The sequence below is a fragment of the Stegodyphus dumicola genome, chromosome X1 (genome assembly GCF_044657685.1).
Source record: "Stegodyphus dumicola isolate Sdum_Otavi_A_Nest chromosome X1, ASM4465768v1".
NCBI classification, from domain to species: domain Eukaryota; kingdom Metazoa; phylum Arthropoda; class Arachnida; order Araneae; family Eresidae; genus Stegodyphus; species Stegodyphus dumicola.
In genome coordinates, this window is record NC_140780.1 from 27,698,966 (window position 1) to 27,724,477 (window position 25,512).

At 31.2% G+C, this 25,512-nt stretch overlaps 1 protein-coding gene across 2 annotated transcripts in view; it reads right to left on the reverse strand.

Annotated features, from left to right (window-relative positions):
* Cyfip (Cytoplasmic FMR1-interacting protein Sra-1) overlaps positions 1-25,512 on the reverse strand; it is a 108,963-nt gene that overhangs the window by 72,957 nt on the left and 10,494 nt on the right. For both annotated transcript variants that reach the window (XM_035350658.2, XM_035350657.2), the window contains exons 3-10: positions 20,718-20,933; positions 19,896-19,973; positions 19,240-19,341; positions 14,321-14,502; positions 9,435-9,660; positions 8,136-8,240; positions 4,483-4,686; positions 4,043-4,159 (exon numbers count right to left, since the gene is read on the reverse strand). In XM_035350658.2, coding sequence (XP_035206549.1) covers positions 4,043-4,159; positions 4,483-4,686; positions 8,136-8,240; positions 9,435-9,660; positions 14,321-14,502; positions 19,240-19,341; positions 19,896-19,973; positions 20,718-20,933 — 1,230 coding nt within the window. The remainder of the gene's footprint in view (positions 1-4,042; positions 4,160-4,482; positions 4,687-8,135; positions 8,241-9,434; positions 9,661-14,320; positions 14,503-19,239; positions 19,342-19,895; positions 19,974-20,717; positions 20,934-25,512) is intronic.

Here is a 25,512-nt window from a genome sequence, read left to right on the forward strand (position 1 = left end):
TTCACCTTGACTTTTCAAACTGTAAACTTTGGGGCTGTATCTGACAAAAATATGGAATGTTTCATCATGACATTGCAGAAATTGAAGATGCTACAAAAAAACTGGAATCCAGAGAGTGTAGCTGAAAAACTGCACTAAAAAAAAAGGTTATTTCTCCAATAGAGCACAGCCAAAAACTCACTTTCATAAAATTTATGTATGTAAATAATATGGTTGTAAAACTTATTGCATTGCACATTAAAAAAAATTGCGATTATTCATACAGTCTGGGTGACAGAAAAATTGTATTTACAGATTTGAAATCAGTGTTGAAGGGGAAAAATAAATAATAAAGGGAAAACTGCTGTACTACAGAATTTTCATCAGGCAGCAGAAGCAGATATTAATGGTTTTTAAACAAAACTAAAATTTGGTATCAAAAGTGACGACAATAAAAATAACAGTTTATTTGAATTTTAATTATTATTTATTTCTACTTATAATTAAGAAAAAGCAAAGCAATTGTAGAAACATTTATGGTTAGACATCTGTCAACTCAAATTATGGTATGGAATTGCACTGGCAGATGTTGAATTGTGATAGCTGAGCAGATATGATTGTACTTCAAAAAGGACTGAAATAAGAAAAAAAAACAGTAGAAAGTTATCCAGAAATAAGAATACTTACATCTTAAGGAGAAGCAAAACCATTAAACAGTTATTGCTCAATTCATGCTTAAAACAAGAAAGAACCTTTCACAGATAACAAAACTTTAATGCTTTATTATATATGAACAGAAAGGATTATACGAGTATGCAACAAAATGCAAAGACTTCACAACATGCTGCATAAAAAAAAGTATACTTTTGCCCCATGAAGGTACTTTTCACTACAAAAAGTCAAAAATATTCTGTTAGTGATAAAACTTGTATAGACATAAATTGTAGAAAACATGGATGCAAAATCATAAACCCTAAACTCGTGTTACTTGTCCACATAAACTTACATCAGCCAGTTGTATTAAATTATATACATATTTCATCCTTGTATAATTCTCTAGGTATATAAAATTCTGCGTTGCTGTGTAGTAACACCATGCATTCAGTCAGTCTGGTGTTACCTCTATCAGCTGACTACTCACTGCTGATGCATTTCATATTATTTCTGCGATTTACATCTCGCTTATGAGTTTTTTATAAATAAAATGAATACAGAAAAAATTTATGTCATGGAAAAGAGTTAATGAAACTGACTGATGAAAAACTTTGAATACTACTGCCTAGACACTGACGATGAAAGTGGGAATGATAACAAAATTTATGATAGCAATAAATTCACAAAAACAGGTAATGCCATTCTAAATAAATGCTGTTACTTAAAACAGGTCTTTAAGTGAAATTCATTCGGCTGGACCATCAAAGATTGCATGCAGAATGTAAAGTGCTGGAACATGAAATTGCTGTTGGAGTTATTCCAGGACCACTTATGCTCAATAATGCATCATTCCTTAAAAGGAAAGGTCTAAGGAATATATATATACACACACAAGAATATTTCCCCCGTCTCTAATGACCTTTTTTACAGCATGTATGTTTTAGGTGCCAAAATAAAAATTCATGCAGTGTAGGGCAAATACTTTAAAAAAAAAAGGATACATGCTTATCATATGTAAAGTCTCCAAAACTAGAATCATAACCTGTTTACAAGCCCTGAAAAAACATGGTAACAAACATGTTTAGCTACCAGCATGCTAGAAATTCTGTTAAGCTGGAATTATGCTTTGCGACTGAAGTGACTCATTTAAATTGAGTGTAATAAATTCAATTATACTACAATATCCTGAAACTTGCCCAATCAATGAAAGTCATACTTAATATGGATTTCAATCTGAAAGATTAGGCAAGCCCAGTGTGATTTGCCATAATCAAATCAACCAACAAATTTCAGTATGCAAAATGACTATGCCACAATGAATATCTGATCAACAATACCAGCAAATGTTAGCATTACTTAAATAAAGGCAAACAAATACTGGGCAATTTAGACGTTTCAGAGCTCTTATCTTAAAGATCATGCAATTATTTAGGCCTTACTTTTTTTTTTTTCCCCAGACACACAGGATTAAGACAGAATTACTGATTACAAGAATGAACAAAAATATAAGCCTTTATGGACGATGCTGGAAGTGGCCATCATGTTCTTTAACACACAATGTTTTTCACTCCTTCATTTAACCCTTTGCGATGCACTATACGTTAACGTCGGAATTTCAATAAAAAAAGTTGTATGCAGTCTATTTAGTTCTAAAGGAGTATACATGTAAAAGTTTAAAAATTGCACTTACCGTTTTAATTCTGTGGGGTGTACTATGGCTGTATACATGGTTTCTAGGATATACACAATATTCTTGAATATATACGGACAAATGAGATAAATATCTATGCAAAAATATTTACAAATTTTCCTATTTCTTAGCTTTGTGAAATCGTTCAAAGGAAGTCACACCTTTTTGCTGGAAGCACAAACCAACTACGATTAATATTAACAATAAAGAAAAATAAGCCTATAATATATACATTCACAAAAACTATCTACACAATTATTGAAAGTAAACAGGAATGAGACTACAAAGCGACAGCAAAAAATTCGCGCAGGTCTAAGTAAAGATGAGTCAAGCTACTAATAAAATTCCCGCCTAAAAACGACTCCCGAAAAATTCGAGATGCCAATATTAAGGCTTTCATAACACAAAACACACCTCATCCCTCAATAGTGCTTTGTTTGAATTCATCCCCTCCACCACAACAACGGAAACAGAAAATGTAATCGCTAACGGCGCAGTGTTCCCGCTAATGGAACACCTGGTTTAATTCAATGATTCTGCGTATGGTTTTTGTATGAAAGATTAAAAAAAATATAGAACAAATAATGTGGAGTACAGCCAGCAAAATTATGCTTAATTTTTTTTCCAAATAAAATTTTTTATATCATTTAAAATATAGAGAAAATTAATTGAAAAAAGTGGATTTTAATAACACATAATAAATGAAAATTCTGTGTCTCCTTGTGATATGCTGCTATCTACTGTTTAAAAAGAAAATTTCAAAGTATATTATAAAGGCATTTTTATCTATTTACGGTTGAATTTATAGGTTTCAGAAGCGATTCAATTTGGGTGTTCCATGTAGTGGAACACTGAGCCGCAAAGGGTTAAGGTGCTGACTAGGATACCATGCACAGCTACTTGTGATGTCATGGAAAAAAATCTTGCACCAGACTCATGATGCACTGACTACCCTTTCTCCCCACACATGCCACTCATTGTGTTTAGTATTCTGTTCTCTAATGCCACTGAAGTTTCATGAATGCTTCATTGAAGCTTAAATAGTGGAAACATTTTCAATCAGAATAATTAATATTCACAGCAAAGACAGGAAACTTCTGAATTGCACTGTACTAAATCTGAGGATTGCTGCAGAATTCTACATGCAAGGAATGGATATCATGCAAAATATCCCTGAAAGCTTGCAAACAACCTATTTTTGTATATATAATCTTGTTATGCTATTTATGGGACTCAAAAGGCATTGATTATATTTTGTTACTTCTTGTAATGTTAGACTTTTCATTAGCAACTTGCTATTCAATATTTTCTCTACATAAAAGTAGCTATTTATATTTATTTTATATTATCCCCTACATATGTTCTAGTTAGCATATACACCTTGTAATGTTCCTCCTTTCTCTTCTGAAATGCAAATGGTGCAAAAAGTGCATGCATATACATAACCTCACTATATATTCCCACAATCATAAAATTTACATAGCAAATATAAATCACTCTCAATGAATAGGCTTGTTTCTCAAAAGTTGCACTTTATCCAAAGAGGATGCTTGAATTTTAACAGCATATCCAACTACCTTACTAACTGACCACCATATCAGCACTTTTTATTAAAATAATTACAGAATCTTTTTTAAAATATTGGAAAAGTCAAAATTTCAATGCAATTTGCTGATTTTATTAATTATAGCTTCATGAGTAAGAAAAAATTGAACTCACTAATTCTGTAACATGAGTACTCCAATCAGAGAGCAGCTGAAGGCCTCTAAGTGATAATTCTGTTAGTTCCTTATTCTCACAATCGGTACGAGGTGTTTCCTTTACTGTTGTAGTTACCTGAGTGGAGAGATGATATACATGCAAAACCTAAATTATGTGGCTACTTGAAATTAAAACCAGACACAAAATTTTAACTAAAAGAAATATGCTAAAAAAAAACAAAATGAAGTTACAAATATATAATAAAATGTTAATCACACACCTTGACTTCAAACATTTTAAATGTTCATACCAAATTTTCAGCCATATCTACATTTTTGCTATACTCTTCCAACAAAGTATCAGTCTAGTCTCAAAGACTGCTTTTTGAGTAAAATAAAAAGGTAACAATTTTTTTCTATATAATAACTCTAATAGACAAATAAAACAATTTAGCATACCTCATTGTTGTGGCGTGCTAATTCACTTATATATCTGACATATTCATCTCTAATAGTCGGCAAGTACTGCAACAAATCAGACTGAGGACTTGGGGAACTGGAGCTAGCTAATGGCCATCGTGACTGATCATAGTGTGGACTACGCTTAATATAATTGAAAGGAGCAATCTGCATATCACCAAACAGAGGAACCATTTCCAGTTGCTGAAATAAAAGAAAAGGGTTCAGAAAACAAATTCAGTAGTCATAATAGACAAGAAATTATTCAGTAAGAATTTTTTGCTCTGAAAACTTCTAAATAAATGTTCCTTTACATCTGTAAACAATACCATAATTACTTCCCCCCCCCATTTTACACTAATTTTTTCATCTGAAAATCATGATTAAAAATAGTACCCAATAAATACCATTTCAGAAAATAAGAGATATCCTATGCGAAGGAACAATGCAAAAGATAAAAAGCATACAAGAACAGATGCACTAGTACTAATAATTATATTTTACAATTGGACAGCTCTTGTCTTTAATACTCTTTCATATTACTTCATGTCTCTCTCTAGGCTGTTTATTATACTGGCAGAAATTTGTACTCTAATGCTCTTGGGTCTAGGGGTATAAAATATATAAACCAGGTTTTTAACTTACATCATCCAGAAAGGAAGTATAAACTCCGTCTTTTAGATGGTTTGTACAAAATCCACACCTTCCATGGTGTGTTGAGAGAATTATGGGCCATTCAATCCTCATTTTCAGAGAAGTTTTGTGGCTAGGCTTACAGCTAGATTATATTAGTTCCTAATGAAGAATGTTTCTTGCAAACCTGCTCCTCTCGCTTTATACAGAATCAAGCCAAAAGGTTGAGCCATGTAGTAAATAATTTACAAAATAAACTTTTCCCAAAATACAAGATCTCTGGCATTAAAAGGAATAAATATTTTGGCCCCATTATCTATTGTTCAAATGAACAGCATAAGTGGCACAAACATTAATTAATGATTGGTTTGAACACAATGTCATACCCGAGGCATTTGAAATCATTTGGTTTACTGGATGATACAAAAACTGCCCCTGATTACAGACAACTTCAATTAATGTTTTAGTAAAAGATAACATCTCTATCTTATTCTTTTTTTCTAACTGTATAGCACTGAAATGAAGATATAAAATAGTCTTTTCAAAATCTATGCTAATTTTTTAAACACTGGGAAGAAAATTTAAGCATTTTTTTAAATATGTTAGCATAAAATCTGCTGTGTGGAGCACTGCAAAATCATGGAAGGACAAATCTGCAGATACTTTTTTTAAACGTTTGACATAATTTATAGCCAGCTATCATATTTTGTGTTGATAATGATAGCCACGAATTTAAAGGTTTCCGTATATCACAAGGCAAAATTTTCTAAGGAAATTAAATATTTCCCACATCAACTCATAAAAGTTTGGCTGTAATGTCATCAAAATTGCACCAACAATTCTGCTAAAAGTTTGAAGGAACAGGTTGCTGTTTAGATAATAAGAAGTTGCTTTAGATGTAATTAGATCAGTGATTCTCACCCTTTTTTTTTTTCGTGGCACACTTTTAATGATTTCAGAATTTGGCAGCTCACAAAGAAAAAGAATCTTAAAAGTTATTTACTTACCTATAATATCCCGTGTAAAATAGTTTATGGTCATAATTTTGAATGTAAAATAAAATAACGTACTACAAAAACAGTAGTAGGTTTATCAGGGGATAAATTTCAAGTTAATAATAAGAATACTTTTAATGAGGAATTTGAGATTGATGTTTTTTGATAATTTCATTTATATTTTGGTCGTAAAAATGACAATGCAACTCTCATATTGTCTTCTACATTTAACAGTCTCGATCTTTTTATCGTTTTTATGTTGGTTAATACTGAAAATCCGAATTCACACAAATAAGATGTAAAAAACTGTAATAATATTTTTAAAGTTTTTTGGCCATCGTGGTATAATTGCATCTAATATTAGTCCAAAATGAATCAACTGATTCTTCAGAATATTTTTTTAATCAAATCTCGATTATTAGAAAGCAAATTAGTTCTTCCTCTTCATTCAAAGTTAATTCAACTACAAATGTATCTGGCACCAAAATTGGCTTGGATACTACAACTGGCGCACTTATTAATGTCTTAAAAACCAAATTTTGCCAATTTGCATGAGTACCGTATACTAGGATTAAACCCATTATAACTTTTACTATATATATTTCTAAAACTTGGCGGCACACTTTAAGAATTTGGCAGCATACAAAAGTGCCACGGCACAGCGGTTGAGAATCACTGAATTAGATTATAACCAAATACCAGATGCAAATACAGTGTATAAAATTTTTTGACAAAGAATTTCATTGAAAATAGGACAGAATATTCTGGAAGTCAAATATCCCTAATGGAATATAAATAACAAAACTGTCACCTTCTCTATGAACCTGGTGTCACATAAATTCAATTAAATACGAATCTAAGTGGTAGTGTGCTTTCTGTGATGTCTTTTTCTGCATCATTTTGATGAATTCTGCAGTCTTTCATTGTTTTGAGCATGAGCTGAATATGTTTTGAGTATAATTAGCTCTACAGCTTTGAAACTTCTTCCTGTTCTGTAAAAGGCAGGTCTCAAATTTTAATCCTTTTCCCAAATTGCAAGAGAAAAAAAGGTTTATAAGCTTCTGCTCCAAAGGTTTGTAAATGATTTCTTTAGAAACTAAAGAGAATGCATATGCTTATGAATCACCTTGAGCACTTTTTTGTGATAAATTAACCGTCAATAATGATTCGATATGAACTAGTTACGATCTATCACTGCAGTGAAAAAAACTACAGTATGAGGTTCTACTAAGACTAATCACAGCTGTGAATAAACCAACAAATCTGCCAGCATATGTGCCAGCTACAGTTAATCCTTTTGAACCTTAGTGTAAGTATACTCGTTCAGCAAAATCTTCATCAAAAATAGTTATGCACTTCAAAACAGGAGACATAAAAATGTAAAATCCCCTCAGCAGTATTTGAATTGTGGACCTTCCGATGCTAGCCGGACACACACAATTAAACTGCGGAGGCACACAATAAGGAGGGAGAAAATAATTACAATATGTGTCAGACAAAATTTAGCTGTTAAGGCCAATGAATATTTCATGTTTACAGGCTACAATATCTGCTGCATGCTATTAAACAACACAAAGAATTAAAATAACTAGTAAGCAAATATTAAAATGGGTACTCAAGAGTTTGAAAATGCTGAGATTTGCATTGTAAAAAAAAGGCTCATATTTTGATAAACATGCTCACTCCTAAAACCGCTGGTAGCCACCAAGATGCAAAAAGTGCCCGTAGAGAAAGCTTCAGTCCTGGATTATTCTGTACCAAAAGAATTATCACTTCAGTGGGACTGACTTCAATGAAACTGAAGTTCGCAGATCATTGATCTGGGACAACAGTTAAATTTTTCAGATACTGATAACTTCCAATGAGCTGGGTTATCTGCTACATGTATTTAACAATTTCATTTTAATTAACATAAAATGATTAAATATATTTTATTTACAACTTACGCTGCATTAAGAATGGAGTTTTTCAAATGAGGATATTAGATCATATTTGAAAATAAGATTTAGGAAACAAAATACATACCTTAAATATTTTGTCAATTTTAGCTATATTCACACGTTTCTTTTGATCCATTTTATTTATATTACATATTTCTCCATCAACAAGAAATAAACCAAAACCCATCACCTAAAAATTAATTAAATAATGCATTAATTACAAATTTAATTCATACAAATAAATACCCATAAACCATGTAAATGTATTTATATTAAATGTAAAAAATTAGCTGAGGTTAGATCATGAAAAATTATTCAATTACTGAAGACAAAAGCATAAAACTACATTAAGATGTTCAAAATACAAGAGAATGAAGAAAAGGAAAGTAAGCAGTAAGAAATAGATTATTTCATTTAAAACTGCATTTGCATAGTAATTGAAAACATCCAATTTTTATTATTCTATATTTTGGTACTTTTACATTTCGCCGGCGCAAATCTCGCCAAGAGACTGTATTGGTGACAACATACAGTATACACATAAAAAATGTTATCAAATATTAGTTCTAAGAATTTTTTATTTTGAAGGCACAAACATTTTAATATTGTTTAAAATTTTGTAAAAAACCAATAAATAAAGACAATAAATTTGTAAAAAGACATTAATTTAAGAATTTACTATGCTTTCATGGTTCGACATCCTGATTCGCCAGTTCATATCACGTGACCCCAAGTTATCTCATCTCAAGTAAACTACGCTATAAAAATCTAATTGTCTCAGTAATTATCTACATTAATTTCAAGTTAAATCTTAATTTGGAATACAAGTTTAAATGCAAGTATTATTTCAATTCATACGAATAGCTTATTCAGAAGTTATGTAAAACTGCAGTGCTTTACTTCGCTAGGGCATTCTCATTAGAACTGATGAATTTAACCCTTTTCTATATTTTCGCCTTCAGGTGGATGGTGTGATTGCATCCTAATTGATTTAATTACCGCGAATGGCCTTGGAGCATACAATTAAACTATCTGGTAAAAATTGCCAGTATTGAAAGAAATAATCAATCTGTTAAGAAATGGCTGCAACTTGTTTTGAAAAAAGGTTACCAGCAAGGATATTTCGTTTGGCATCGGTTGTACCATTATTGGTGAGTTTATCGCCTGCGCCGACAAAATGGAAAAGTACCAATATTTTTTACTTATAGTAAGTTCACAACTATTTCAAAATATTTTCTGAGAACTGCTGTATGCATAAAATATAAAATTTAATCAAAATTAAAATGCAATTTTATTTTCATAGATGTATTACTTTAATTGAAAGCAATTTTACATGCATATGGTGCTGAAGAATGTATTAAGTCTGAAAAAATTATCTACTCACCTTAACCAACATGTGTTTTTCACTTGGAAGCATATACATCTTATACTCATACATCTGAACAGCAATATTAACAACATCAGCTAATAGCTCTTCATAACCAGGTATTTTTTCAAGACTCTCCTTCAAAGTATCCCTTATCTTATTTTGTGTTGCTAAAAACATTGAGAGGTTTTGCGATTCTTGCAAGGCTTGAGAATCAGCCATAACTTTTAAAAACTGGGCAGCACTATAGAAAATGATAAACAGTAATATTTTTATTTATACACTTAAGTACCACAGCTTATACAGAATTTTGATAATAATTAGGAAATGAACTTGGAAAACATAATATATATGTAAAAATATTAAATGAAACTGCATTAACCTGTTGGAACTTTAACACAATATAAGTTTTCTTTAATGAAATACGACAATACACTTCTCCAAATAACTTACAAGAAATGACAGTTTTTCAGATAAGTTATATGATCAAACAACAAATAAACACTAAAATTCTGCAATAAACACACAAAAATGCAAAAAGCACTCAGTACACCCCAATTTATTAGCACAAGTTCAAGTTACCACAGCAGTATTAAAATAAGATGAAAGATCACCTACAGAAGTGCTCCTGAAACATGTTTTACAGTACAGTGAGTGAAAAAATTATTTTACTAACTCAGCGCAGAATACATAGTCTTGCAATGAAATAAAAGATTTTCAAATCAACTTAGATTAAATTGCATTACAGCTCATTTTAGAGAAATTAAATCATATTTTGGTTTATGCCACTTTAACAGAAACTTATTATTCTTTAATATAAAAAATAGCAAAAAAGAAACAAATTTGGAAAAGCTTGACTTTAGTTTGGAGAGGCAAATGAGTGTAAAATTTCTATTTTACACTTGTTTGCCTCTCCAAACTAAATTCAAACTCGTCAAAGTGTTTTTAGCAAGACATCAAAAGCTAATTTTAGTTTTAAACACAAAGTGAGAAGACTAATCCCAACTGCACATTGCTGCATGAAGTGAAGGTATCATCTAACAGGCAATCAGGGTTCATACACATTTTTGCATGTGGAAATTAAGTACTGTTAAGGACTTCTAAAGACCATCAATGAAAAAAATTAAGGACCTATCAAGCAAACAGGAACTGAATAAACTACACAAATCAGCTACATTCGAACTTTAGTTGGTGAATCTTTGGATTCTGGTAACTTGGCAACTTTTTGGCGACCAACCCTGCTACAGCAACCTGCTGTACCAGGGTTTTTTTTTTATGCTATTTTGTTTTCATGAAGTAAAGGCATGTTTTTTTTTTTTTTTAACTGAACATTTTCCCCAACAATCTGCTAGCCGAATTACGCTTATGCTAGAACTTTTATGGAACAAAAGTGCTTAATCATGATGAAGGTCAGGTGCGAAATTGTTTCTAAGTGCTTATTAGCTAAAATCACGATCGGAATTTTTCGGAAAGTCCATTTTCACCAGATTTCTTCCAACACCGTTCAAACTTATCTGTAATATCCTTCCTTTCACACAATCTCATTTCACTCCATGTTGGACATTCATACTTATCTGCAATTAATCCTACAATCATACATCATTCAAGCAACTCTTTTGGATGATCACATAAATGCAATAAAATTTTGAAATTTACTTTAGAGAGGGCCATGGGATCCAAATATTAAGCAATGCTGTTTCACACAAGATACAAGATGGAATGTACTTATCAGATTATTGCTAACGTCCTAGCTAGTAACCTTTATCGCCTTACCAAAATGTTGCCAAACTACCTGCTACCATATTCCAAAGATTAGCCCTTCAGTTTTGTAATTTGTAAGAATAAAATAAATCCAAGTAAGATGCATTATTATTAAACACAATCTAGTATTCAACTTAATTATAAAACAAATTCAAGAATAAACCTAACTTCATGAAATTTTTAAGTTATTAACATTAAATTATAACATTTCTTAAAGCATTTATATTTTACCCTTATAACAGTCCCATATATTTTAAAGAAGATTAGCAGCTTTAAAAAAAAAAATTACTAACAGTTTTCAATTGATTATTTCTTTTATGCCTCATTTCATCAGGTACTCAATGAGTCCAGAGTTTTATGCAAATTTTATGTCAAGTGGATACCCACAATAAAGATTAACGAAAGGTAATAAATCAACATGTAGATTTTGAAGAGTAACCATGTAGATTTCCAAGGTTCATAACTTCTAGAGGTGAGCAGTTAGTTGTAAATAATTAAGTTACATAGTTAATCAATAGATTACATTGTTAGAATTTTTTTTTTAATTTCTAAAAAATACCCAGTAAAAAATAACTTAGAACATTTTAAAGCAGTTATAATGTTGCAACAACTAATAATGAAATGTTTATACATTTTTTTAACTTGAAAAAATTCCAGACATTTTAGCTGATTTACATCAGTTCATTTTAGCATCTTTCTAAGTTTTTTTCAATAAACAAATTAATGTCAAATTTCTGCTTCATCTCTTAATTTATAAATGTTTCAACAATGTACCTTTGAAGAATAATTTTCTTTCTTTACAAAATCAATTTCTTCTTCAATGCATTTTCTCTTCATTTTTAGAATTTTTAGATAAGATTTCTCTTATTCTGAAGAACTGATTGTATTTCAAATGCATAAGAGACACTGTTATTTCTTTAATAATATGAGTATTGAGAATAAATATGAAATGATATAAGGTCAGAGTTGGAGCTAGAACTAACGATTTTCAGAATTTAATGAAGTATGGAGCAACAAAACTTAGGGATGGCAAAATTTTTAGAATTTATGGTAGGCATATATAATCATCCGTTTTCGATTTCTTTGCTTGTTCAGTGTTAAGTGTCTAGTGGAAATATAAGAAAATAAAGTGAAGATAAACATGTTGAAAGACTTCTGTGATCAAAATGAGAATATTCAAATAGCTTAGCTTTCACTATTTTCCCAAATATTCTCCAAAAGGATAAGAAATTCCAAAAATTTCCTATCAAACACGTCCATTAGATGTTAATACCATGAAGATACTTTTAATTTTGTCACACTTTTCTGGAAATTGCAGGTTTCAAATCTTGCCTTCAAATCTGAGCCTTCCAAGGTACAAGGTTTAAAATCCGAAAAAAAAAATTATCCCAACCAACTCTGTAAGGGCAAAAAGGCAGAAATTTTTTTTAAAAAAAAGGCAGAAAGGAAAAGTATAAAGTGAAATTTCAACAGAAAGCTGATACACATTTAAATATTTTGAACTATAACTCAGAAAATAACAAATACTTAACATGAAATAATATAAAAGACAAATGAAATTAATTTTTAAATAATTACAATAGCATTTTTGTTTTTTCTTAGAGGTATTTTGGAAACTGTGCTATATAGCATTTATTATCTTGGTTATTTCCCAGAATTACAATATTCCTCCCCAATATGGAAAGTAATGCCACTTTAAAATATGGCAGGAGAAAATAAAAATGTTTTACTTTAATGTTATTTCTTAAATACAATTTTAATATACTATCATTATTTTTATGATATTTATCAATGTTCATAAAAAATCGCCAAAAAATTCGCAAATCTCTGAATAAAAAGGTTTATGTTGCATATCTATTGAGTTTTCTTCTCCACAAATAGTCGTAAAAGTAACATTATACCTTTGCTTAAATTTGTCTAACTAACCATCTGATGCTTTGAAGTTCTGTAGTTCCAGTCTTTCCGAAACTTCTTTTTCCTTTTCTTTCAGTAATACTCCACTTACATGAATACTGCTTGCCTTTACAGAACAAAATAAGTTGAACACTTGCTGTAGCAACTTCACATGCTTCAGTTTTTCATATTCATTTGAATTTATAATCCATAATACTTGTATTTCTTCTTGATCCTTTATCATATGAATTACTTTGTTTTTATTTATTCTAAATGTCTGCCATAAATCTCTCAAACTTTTAGTACAGTGCAATTCTTCTTTTGTTCCTCAGTCCTAGTACAAACAAAGATGATCAAAATTTCGCCTCTATCCACATTATGAGTTCCACGTACTGGGCACGTGGTCCAATCATCCCACTCTCTTTTCGTTCCCATTGGAACCTGTCTTGGAATGCCTTGCAACTTACTAACACTGTTTAAGAACTGAAAAAGAATAACTGAATTTTGAATTCTATGAATGTGAAATATCCTTTTGATTGTACCATAATTTACTTTTCACCAGTGTCTTGTTTCCCTTTTTCCGACTGAAAGCAGCTTCCAAGAGAAAGATTAACTTTTCATTTCATTGCTCCCTTGTCACAAGGGACTTACTTTACAAGTACAAACTTACATTTGAAACCTAGAAAGATTACTAACAAAGAGTATTAACCTCTAGATATGATTTTTGGTTGAAGCCTCATTTTAGTACTGCATTAAAATTATCCCATAATGTTATCTTGGCACTACTTGAACAGTATTTTGCTATGGATAATTCCTTAATACACCTCAGTTCCTTCCCCCTCAAAAAAGAAAAGCAAAAAATAAGAAAAAAAAAGACAGCAATGAGTCAAAAATCAAGCATAAAAATATATCTGGATCAAAGAATGATGGGTCACAATGCTTGGCACAGCTTACGGTGTAAGATTGCTGTCACTGGGGTGCTTCTGCACATTTCTGCCCTCACAAGGGAGTGGTCAATAGAAAGGAAGGCTTCAGTAAATAAGGCTAAATGGTTTTAAAATTCATTACAGTGCTTATTTCCCTAATTAAAATGACGGTGAAGTGAAGAAAATGCAACTAATAATAGAAAACAAAGTGCATGAATTAGCTCAACATAAACAAACAAAATAAATTACAAAATAAATATATAAAAAATGTTTATATTTCATAATGAAACCATAAAATGCACAGAGTAATAAAAATACACTCACCGTCTGTACGTAGCATAATCGTTTTTCACACTAGACTTCATGTTCTTTAATTCATCAAGAACAGCAAACATATTAATGAATTTTCCTAGAGTTAATAAATATGCTTCAGAAACAAAATCCTTCCGCTTTTCAGCATGGCAAAGCCTTTTCACTTCAGCACTAAAACGTTCAATAGCTCGCCTCTGAAATTTAAAATATCAATTAGCAATTTTCAATAAATTTCTACTAGTTTCAATTCATATAAAACTAGTCCTTATTACATATAAAAGAAACAAAGGAGGAGAAAACTGAAATTAACATTCTTATCAGATTTTCCAATTATGATTTTAAAAGGCAAAACAACATTCAGTAATGCAAAAAATAATATTATTTTTTCAAAAAAAAAGGGGGGAGGACTGCAAATTTTGTTCAGTTGCACTAATAGCTCATTTCATAATAAAATATAACTTATTTATTTAGCCCACTTATTATGTATACCACCAAAATATGCAGCTTTTACCACATCCTGTACAATGAACCGAATATTGAACTGAGTAACTTTGCATGCATAAGAAATAAACATTTAAGCTTTTTTTTCATCCTAATGCACTTAAAGGCTGTTCAATGTACTGTTATTCTTTGGCTGGCAAAAAATCCGCCCTTTTCTGTTCAACAGCAAAATTTAACTAGTGCAAGTTAACACTGCAAATAACTTGCACCTTTCCATTTTGCTATGTTATAGGATACTGAAAACTTTTACATCGGACTTATTTAACCACTTCCTTACCACTAAAAGCTCCAAAAGTACAACAGCAAAATAAAAACAAAATATCATCAAAATTAAAAGCAGCTGATTTTCCATGTTCTGTTTTAGAAAAGGCTATAAAATCAATTTAAAACAGCTCTTCACCACCCAGATGGTATGGCAGTTAGGGAAGCCTACAGCGATACTGAAGGACCCGAGTTCGAATCCTGGAGAAGGATGGATGTTTATAAATGTAGTGATTTTGTGGCTTGGAGGCACTTCTAAATATATGGCAAGCCGAAAGTCCTCTCATGAGGTTTGGTGGTAGGAAATCCCCCCCCCCCCGATTCTCTTCTTTGAAACTAGGGTGGACGCAGAAGTCCAACCTCCTTGAGGCTCTGGCAACCATTCTTCAATGAAATACATAGACAAGACAACAACAAAATAGCTCTTTAGCTTTCAGGTACAGAAGATCAATCGTGCATATTCTACTAATAATGCTGAAGTACATCAAAATATGCAAAAATTTAGGTAATTCAATCTTAAACACTTTTTCCACTGAAGTTTGACCAAAATCCTAGTATCATATTGAAAATGTTCTTTATATTTAGTATTATCAATTGCTATAAAATTTTAAATAAATTTTAGAACTTTAATATGTTCATCCTAGTGAAGTAAGGCAGAAATTTTGATTCTAAACTTATAAATGGTATTTACTTTAATTTTCTACACAAGTTTGAAAGACAATACATTCAATTCATTTGTTTGTTTAGCTGATCATAGTAAACAAAACTGTTATTCTTCCCATATACATGATGATGTTTTCACTTCAGAGAATAGCATAAATTCAGCAATGTGTACATAAAACATACACATTATCACTGCATAGCTGTTCATGACACAATAAAAATAGGCTACAACATTTGGTGCTTCAGCATACATTTGGTGACTCACACCACATTAACAGAAAGTGCACAGGAAATAACTACACTGATTATATTGCATCTGTATTTGAGCTCAACAGCAATCGGCTACAGCAGAAAGTAATATACTGGATAACAGAAGATAACTACACAAATAAGAGAAATTTATTATACAACAAATATTCTTCTCATTCGCCTTCAGTTTTTTAAGGCTACTGGAGTTTTTCTACCAAAACAATAGATTATATGTTTATAAGTGCCAATAATTAGGAAGCAGAACATAATGCACTGCTAATTGGCTATACTATTCTATTAGTTGACTATACATGAATAAAATTTATGTATTACTGACTATCTTTAATTTTACATTTTACTAACTAATATTTTTTCTTGGTATTAAATATGTGACACATTTTTGTTAAACATTTTCATGTACAATATCCTCATAATCACTAAGTGGCGGGAGAGGGTTGGTAAATTCTTTTAACAGGCATTTCATTTTAGCTACACACCATGATAGAGATTTCCAATCAAGAAGTCCAATTACTCTTCGTTAATGTTAAAATCCCCAGTGTCATGTTCAAATGTGCAATGATGCCAATGATAAAATCAAAACATTTCAAAGAAAACACTGAAGAGTGCATTAAACAATATAGTTCTGAAAAGAACAACAGAAACAAGCACATATGATCTCAGTGCAAATATGTTATTTCTTGACAAGACAAAAAACACAAAGCATCAACAATACTTGAGAAAATGGCTTAGTTTTAAATCTATAACATTCAGTTGCTAATATAGTACTGAAAAATATGACTTTCAGTTAAATGATTTCTGGTAAACAACTCTACACAGTACTTGTTAAAGCTGAAACTAAACTGACACAAAATATTTCACTGATGAGTTTTTATCCCCTCACGTCTTTCATCACAGATCTTTTCACATCTTTCATCACTTTCATTTACTGATGAGTTTTTATCCTTTCACACCAAAGACAGATGGAGAACATTCTGGAACGAATTCTTACCAGTTTGGCCCAGAATGTTCTCAAAAGCTATACAAATCCTGCCTGCACGCAGAATAGCAGACAGTCAGTCAGTGCCTCATCTAGCGAGTTAATCATCAGACTAGTCTCAAGTTCGTCATAGAGACAATCACGAGTCTAGTGAGCAAGTGCATTGTCGAGTCTATCAAGTGTATTGTCGAGTGCATCGCGAGTTGAAGCGTGGAGTCCCCAGAGTAAATTAAGTTCTGAGAACGGCTGAACAGAGTCAGGAGTTGTACTCTGGTGCTTTGCCGAGAAGCTGTCTTCACAATTATATCCTGAAGGCTGGAATCTGGAGAGTACATAGAGTTCCGAGAATGACCGAACCAAGTCGGGAGCTGTAGCCTGAAGATTGTGTTGCTGATTGTTTCAGTGTGGTTATAGTAGTTTTTCGAAGACTGTAAACATGATTTTGAAGCTGTCCTGAGTAATACTGGCTAAATAAATTGTGTCTGATTCTTCACGAGTGTCAATCATTCCAAATCGATGAACCCGTGAAGAATGCCATATTCTAAAATATTAAAAGATATTCAAGAAAGATATTTAGAGATCACTGATATCAGTTCATACAAGAAAAATTACATTTAGAGTGTCTAAATTTATCAAAATTATGGGGGGATAACTCAACATTTCATCATTCAGCTACTGAGTTTTCTGAACTCATATCAAATTCTTTAACAGCATGTTGAATTCAACATAATACTGAGGCATGTGATAAGCTCTTAACTCTAAAGAAGGAATTCAAATCTTTGATGCAATAATATGATGTTATGAGATGTTATTTACTGCAATGACACAAAATGTCTGCTCAACACAAAATATTATGACAAAAACAGCACACTGGGGAGTGGTTAACAGTTGTCATAAAACAGCAGAAATGGAAATGATTCTTAAAAAAATATTTCACAATGGACTTAATTAAAACAAAACATATATGTAGGGGAATGCACCATTTATTCTCACAGAACCAGGGACATCAGAAGGATAGTAAAAAACCTAAAAATGCTTCCCAAAAATACAAAATCTGTACTACCAAAGAACAATGATAAAACAGTTATTTCAAGATAGATTTCCAGATGATGAAGATTTTCAATTAACCTCACAAATCAACTTATTGAATATAAATTCAAAAGTAACACCTAGTACTGGAAAAACAGATAGGAAAAAACACAATTTTAAATACACACACCATTCTTAATTACTTTTATTAGGAGCATAGTGAAAGCTTCTCTGAATATAAGTTACTGTATATTAGTAAAGTTACTGTATCGTATTATAGTATATTCAAAATGTAATATCTCAACTATTTCTGTTATCTCCACTGAATATTATTAATTGCATAGCAGTATATGATGTGATATCTTTCAATAAGAATGTTACAAATGTAATTATAGGAGATGCACTAAACTATCCAGAATACTTTTTGGTACTTGCATAACACACATCCCCCCGAACCATAAAAGTTATTTATAATAAAACCATGAAATTTGACAGAGATCTTGCAAAAGTTGTGCCAATCACTTCTGTGGAATTCTGCAGGAACTGATGCCTCTTTATTTAGTAAACAGTCAGCATTCAGCTCATTTCATTTTTGTTTTCCATAAAAAGGTGTTCCCCCCCCCCCGATTTCTACTATTTATTTAAACATTCTGTCATTATCAGAAGTTCTATTTAGAATGTCATGCATACACACTTCCTGCAGATTACTGCTTCATTTTATTATTATTTTGCCTGCCATATTCAGATGGCCATATTGTGGCCACACTTTTGAAACACTATACACATTTTTTTAATGGTAAGATCCCATAACTTGAAAAATAATCTACTGCTTGTTATTCTGTAGAAGACAGGTCCCAAATTGTAATCATTCTGTTTCAAAATGCACGATAAAATACAGTAATAACAGTTAATTTATATGCTTGTTCATAAAAACAAAAGGTGGCTCACCGAGAATCAATTACATACATCAAACGAAAGCACAGATATTACAAGTCTGTCATTACGTCTGGCTTATACATAACTGGTGCTAAATTGCACTGCTTGGCAATAGTTTAACCATCTATGGGATAATGTGCAAGTACCTACTTTTACTTTCAAAGCAATACACTTTAATACAAACATAAAATTTTATTCTTTTAATATATTTCATAGCAATACAAGTATAGAACTACAAATAAATACCAACAGACAAAGTCAAATACAAAACTATAAATATATAAAAATTAGATACCTGAAAATACATAAAATTAAGGAGTTTATTCACTTCAGGTGCCAAAACCTCCACAGTTTTCTCATAGATTTCCACTCTGTTAGGCTGTTCATTTGATTTAGGCTAAAAAAAAAAAAGGCTATTTTACTTGAGAACACAGACAAATAAAACATACAGTACAAAATACACAATTTCTTATTCATATTTGTTTTAAATAATTATCATCAGTGTCTAAAACTTATGAATTTCACATATTTTATCACATAAACAGGGCAAGAAAGAGGGAGTCATATAGAAATTTGACAAATGATTTATAAAATTTATATCAATCATAAAAAAAATTTAAAAAAAACTAATGGCAATTGTGAAAATAGTAGAAAATATCTCGCATTCAATTTCCAGTTAAGATTCATATTTCTGTTGAATGTTTCCTTGTATGCAGGCTATTTTCCTAGACAGGTGAAATTTCTTTAAAATAAAATGCAGCCGGAAGCTTTAATTTTTGTAAAACATTCCCCATCCCGGTAGTATAAATCACATATGTAACGCCCTCATAAGCAAACTTTACAATGCCTATCCCTGAAACCGGATGAAGCATATTTATTCCCAATAAAATAAAAAAAAAAAAAACTTGCATAATAATGAGAAAATAATATCCTAATAATTATTGCATTTACCTGAGGTATGGCTCGAGAACAACATCGCCATGTGTAAAGCATTACTGCATGCTCTTCACCTTCTTCCAACATTTCATTCTGTTTGAGGGGGAGAAAAAGCATAAATATCCTAACATACAAATGAACATTTAAAATACATATCAAATAATATGAATTTCAAAATTACAAGATAATGATACAGAGGAAAGAATGTGCAAAACATATCCTGAATTAAATTTGCATTTAAAAGAACAAAGATCACCACATAAATCTAATACAAATAATTTTATCTTATAATCCTATCAAATGACATAACTCTAATTACAAAAAATCTTATTATAACAAAGCAGATTTACAGCAACCACACATGTTTAGTTTCTCATGTGAAAGAAAAGTGTATACATAATTTGAAATTATATTCTCTTCCATAATTTTAAGAACAGATTTCATCACACCATGAATAAATTTTAAAAGTACAAGGAGTGTTGCATGATAAATGATAGTACAGCTTAGGATACATTTGTGGTTGACCCACAACCCTATTTATCAAATAATCTTTACAAAATAAATAATGAAGGATACTCAAGCTAAGAATTTTTTAAAACTGAAAGGGAAATATATACTGCCTCAGAAATGTAACACTCAAAACACTATTTCAAAATGTCATTTTAACAAAAAAAAAAAAAAAAGAAAAAGAAAAAGAAAAGAAATATATTTACCAAACAGAAGAGATTATGCACAATCTTTAGAATTAAAAAGTGCTTTTAATTTTCAGAGGTCAGAAAAGTGTTAATATTGTAATAGTAGGTGGCTAAATAATTTTATTCAAAAGCCAGCACATACCAATTCTGCATGAACAGTAGCTTCTTCGATATATTTTGCTACTCCGGTCACAAAAGCATTTCTGTCTTCGAAATTAGTATCAAAATTTGCATGATATACAATGCTGCAAGGCTGAGCTTCAATACATGGTTGTTGATCAGGTAAAGGCAACTCGTCAAGGACATCCACATTAGAAAGCGCATCAGACAATGTCACCTTCTCGGCAGCCATATTTTCCTATTTAGAAAAGGAAAAAAAAAATTTAAACACTAAAAAAACTAAAATGCATTAACCCTTTAAATTTGCAACAAAGTGGTACCAACCTATCAAACTCAAAAATGTATGCATCAAATGTCAAAATCAAATTCTCAAAACAGTTGTGTAAGTCTATCACACTCAAAAATCAGACTTTTTAAAAGAAATCAAGAGAATTTCTTCAGCAATAAAAACGATTGGCATTCGAGTTTTATACAAGCATTTATGAAAGATAATTGCTACCTCCACGATGAGCTGCCATAGTACTAGCTGGAAACCAACCCTAAAGCAGGCAATATAACTGTGTCCATGACACTTAGCAGACAGGACATTTAGCCACATGCACAGGTGCATGTAGCACATGACAGGACATTTAGCCAAAATGAACATTTAGCAGACAGCAAGTTTAACTGACAATGCATATATGTAGACAAAAACCTTGCTACAATGTTTTAGTAAAATTTTTCATATTTTTCTCACAAAAAGCTGTTTCCAGGGACATGGAGGTTTATGGACAGGTAATTCATTTTTGCGAATAAGCTAACATATATGAATTATGAAAAAATTAATGTTGTTAACTAAAAAAAAGAAACATTTTTGTTAATGTGAAAGGATTCAGAGAAATCCAGTTTACTAACTGAAGTAGCTCTATGGATCATTTTTATGGATCGATAGTCAAAATTATGATTAAACATCCAATTATGACTACCTATCAAAAATTTATTTTCCCTTTTAAAACACACGTATCATGTTCTCAGACAAGACATTTCAGCATGATTTCAATTTAGCCAATGTATTTAAAATGGCATCGACATAATAGGCTAAAATTCCCCAAGAACTAAAATTAAAGATGGAATCTTTAAAACCTGAACAACATATTTTACTGCTAAATGAGAAAATGAATTAAAGTTGAACTTGAAGAATTTGAGCAATTTCATAATTGATAGAACATTAAACAGTATTATAATCGTAGATACTGTTAGGATTATTTTTAATGTTGAAATGCAGCCTGTGATGATCAGACTCAATTTCTATTATCTGTGATGTATGTTTCAATACAAATCTATTAAAAAGTGTTTTAGAAAACGCAACTTTTTTTTCTGTAATTATGTGATTCTTAACCATTTAATGGATAGAAGTTCTCCCAAAGCAAATAAACTACAATGCTTTTAAGAAAATGTCATGAATGCTTTTAGAAATGTATTTTTCTTCTACGGAATTTTAACATTTCTTCAAATGCTTTCATAAATATATACTGTATTTTCAAGTGCATAACACGCATCTATAATTTCAAACTATACTTTTTAATTTTTAGATATATTTGCCGTATAATGCACACTTTATTCTTCATGGAGAAGCCTAAAAGATACATGTGCTCTTATCTTTTGAGGTCATTTGTTTGAACATTTATCCTAACTTTTTGAACAGTGGTAAACTGCATTTACAAGCGATAAGGGGAATAATATGTGTGTGGGTTAAATGTTTGAGGGCATAAATATTCTGGCAAAAAGGGTGGATTGTATTCAATGCGGTTGTCCATAAGAATGCTATTTAGAGCACTTCCAACCTGAATGAATTCATGGAATTAGGAGTTAGATGTTTTCTTTTTCTGCAGTCATTTGAAGTTGAGATCCTGAAGTGAAAATCAAAGGCTTTAGTAAATCGCATTTGCTTTAGTTGACATACAGTTGAACTAATGTTTCTTTTAGTATTAAATATAGCTCTCACAAAAAGAAACAAGCACAGTGCTGGTTTCAAATGCAAAACCATTCATTTTGCAAAAGAAAATGGAAATTGTGCTGCAGCAAGGATGTTTGATGCTGGTGAAAGATGAAACGGATAATGATTATTTATTTATGGATCAAAATGACAACCACGATGAAGATGAAACAAAATTCAATGATTCGCCTGAAGGTATAATGGAAGACGAACTTCAAGGTGTCCGATAATGAAATGAAAATTCCATAAGGTATGTCATTTCTTTTAAATCAGTAGCATTTTGATGTATGTAAAAATTTAATTTTTTTTTTCCCTTATTTTTAAGCTATGATTTTTATATCCGGTTATATAATGCACACCTGTAAATTTCAGTCCTAATTTTTTTTATCAAAAGTGCACATTATATGCCAGAATATACAATATATATATCTGTGGGTGAGTGTATTCATTTCATAGTCAGTTTCACATATTCTACTACAAGATAAAATGTATTTTTCTTGAAAAAATATTACCTATAGCTCTGTATCCCCTTGCCAAACAGAATTTATGTGGTAACAATACCGTTTTGAAACTACACCGATAAAAAACTGCAGACACATTATGCATGAATGTTATATCAAAAACTGTAACTGTGGTGGAAACCGCAAGCAATAAATAAATGCAACTGTAATTTTGTTACATTTTACTTTGCTTCTTAGCCTAAGATGCCTACGTTATACCTCTTAAACCAGTGTACATAAAAAGTTTTTGTATTCAATGATGATTGAAAAGTAATTTGTCTGCCAAAGAGATGATTTGAGATGTGTAAAAATAAAGATGGTGATTGTTCAATTCAGTTTTGTTAGCTGCTTCATCAAACCTTCACTTTCAACCACTATGAATGCATTAAAATATACATGCATGTACAGTGGGTCTGAATCAAATTTGGACAGATCACTCTACTTAAGGGAGAGTTCAAAAGCATAAGAAAACTGTAAAATTAGATACCAATACTCAGAAAGTTTTTATTAAACAATCAGTACAATTCCACATGGGCTCCCTTAGTAGCCCTGAGAAGGTCCAGCTGGCAGTCCAGTTCCAGCCATATCCAGTGTAGGATTTTCTTAGTCACAGCAGCAATAGCCGTGGTTTTAGAGGCACGAAGGTCTTCAATATCATGGATGTTCCCTGAGTAGACTTTGACTTTCACGTAGCCCCAAAAGAAGAAATCGAGAGGAGTCATGTCGGGAGACCTTAGTAGCCAAGCAATTGGGTCACTGTGTCCTATGCATTGGTTAGGGAAATTTGTATCAAAAATGCACGAATGTGCTTGCCCCAGTGAGGAGGGGCCCCATCTTGCTGGAAGATAACAGTGGGTTTTAAATGCTGCATTTGGGGTATTGCATAAATTTGTAACATGTCCAGGTAAATGTTTGCCATCACGGATGTCTCTGCAAATAAAAATGGTCCTATGACTGTATCACGTGATAAAGCACACCAGACATTGATTTTTGTGCTGCTTCATTCCAATACATGTAGTGAATGGAGATTATCTGGCCTCAAATTCTGCAGTTGTGCTTATGAATGTTGTTGCTAACACTAATGACCAGCTCTGCTTTACTGCACACACATATATGGGTTCCCATAAAAATACATTTAAGCAATGTCACATGTTACCAATTTTGATGACACACCATGCTGCCTTGTGAACATTTTTCAGTAGGTGCAGATAATCAGAAAGTAGCAAAACACTTTTCATATTAAAACCTAGAAAATCTTCACTAAACAACATACAGAATACTTTATTTTCCTTCTTAAATAAGAACAACAGGTGCCAAATTGCAAAACTTAATTTTTAATGCTGAACACATTAAAACTCAAAAAAATTCCAATTTTAAAATTTTGTTATCTGTGTTTGCATTTCGTTTGTGAATGCAAAAAAAAGAAAAAAAAGGGGGGAAATAATAAGAAGGCTTCAGAATCCATTTGCTACTTAAAAAAAAAACCCTCTTCATAGCAATTTAAATTCTTTTTTTTAATGCAGATGATAATCTACCCCAAGAAGTACACTTATACTACATATATATGTATACAAATGAGCAAAAATATACAAGTTATATATGTACAAACAAATAAAAAATACATATTTATATTGTTTTCCTTCCTTGAAGAGGTTTAAAATTTTTTAAAAAGCTTTTTCTTTATGTATATAAACATTGTAAGGTTTTTCTGCAGTATTTAACAAAACAGCAGATGAGTTTCTTAGTAAAACACATATTTTATTTCCAGTTCACGAAGACAGATCATTTTGAAATACAATTCTATTCATTACAGCATCACACTCCAGCTTACTATTACATTTCTTTCCGGATAAAAATTTTCACACGTCTACAAAACGGCAAGCTTTCAGAATAACGTTTTCAAACATTTTCTGATGTTGCTCAGCAATGGTTACACAATACAAAAAATGGCATTGCCACTTCAATATCAAGGTCAATAAATATATATATATATTTTTTTAATGAGAAAATATTACAATACGCTAAAACCGCCTCAACTGCCAAGTTTTTTAGATATTATGAAATCAACATATTAGCATACTATGCAATCAGAATTCTTCAATATGGATCTAAGTACACATCAACAGTGTTTCGGCTTTTCCTTGCTAATTATGACATATATATGTATGAATATAATAGCACTGCTATGTACGTGGCTGCATATTTTATGCAAATTGTATTGATACATATATGTGGTGCATGTACGCAATTTATACAATGTAACCACACACATACAGTAATGAAATTTGGTTAATCTACATTTTAGGGTGTCTCTTGGATTCCTGCTAAGTTGTTGTTTCATT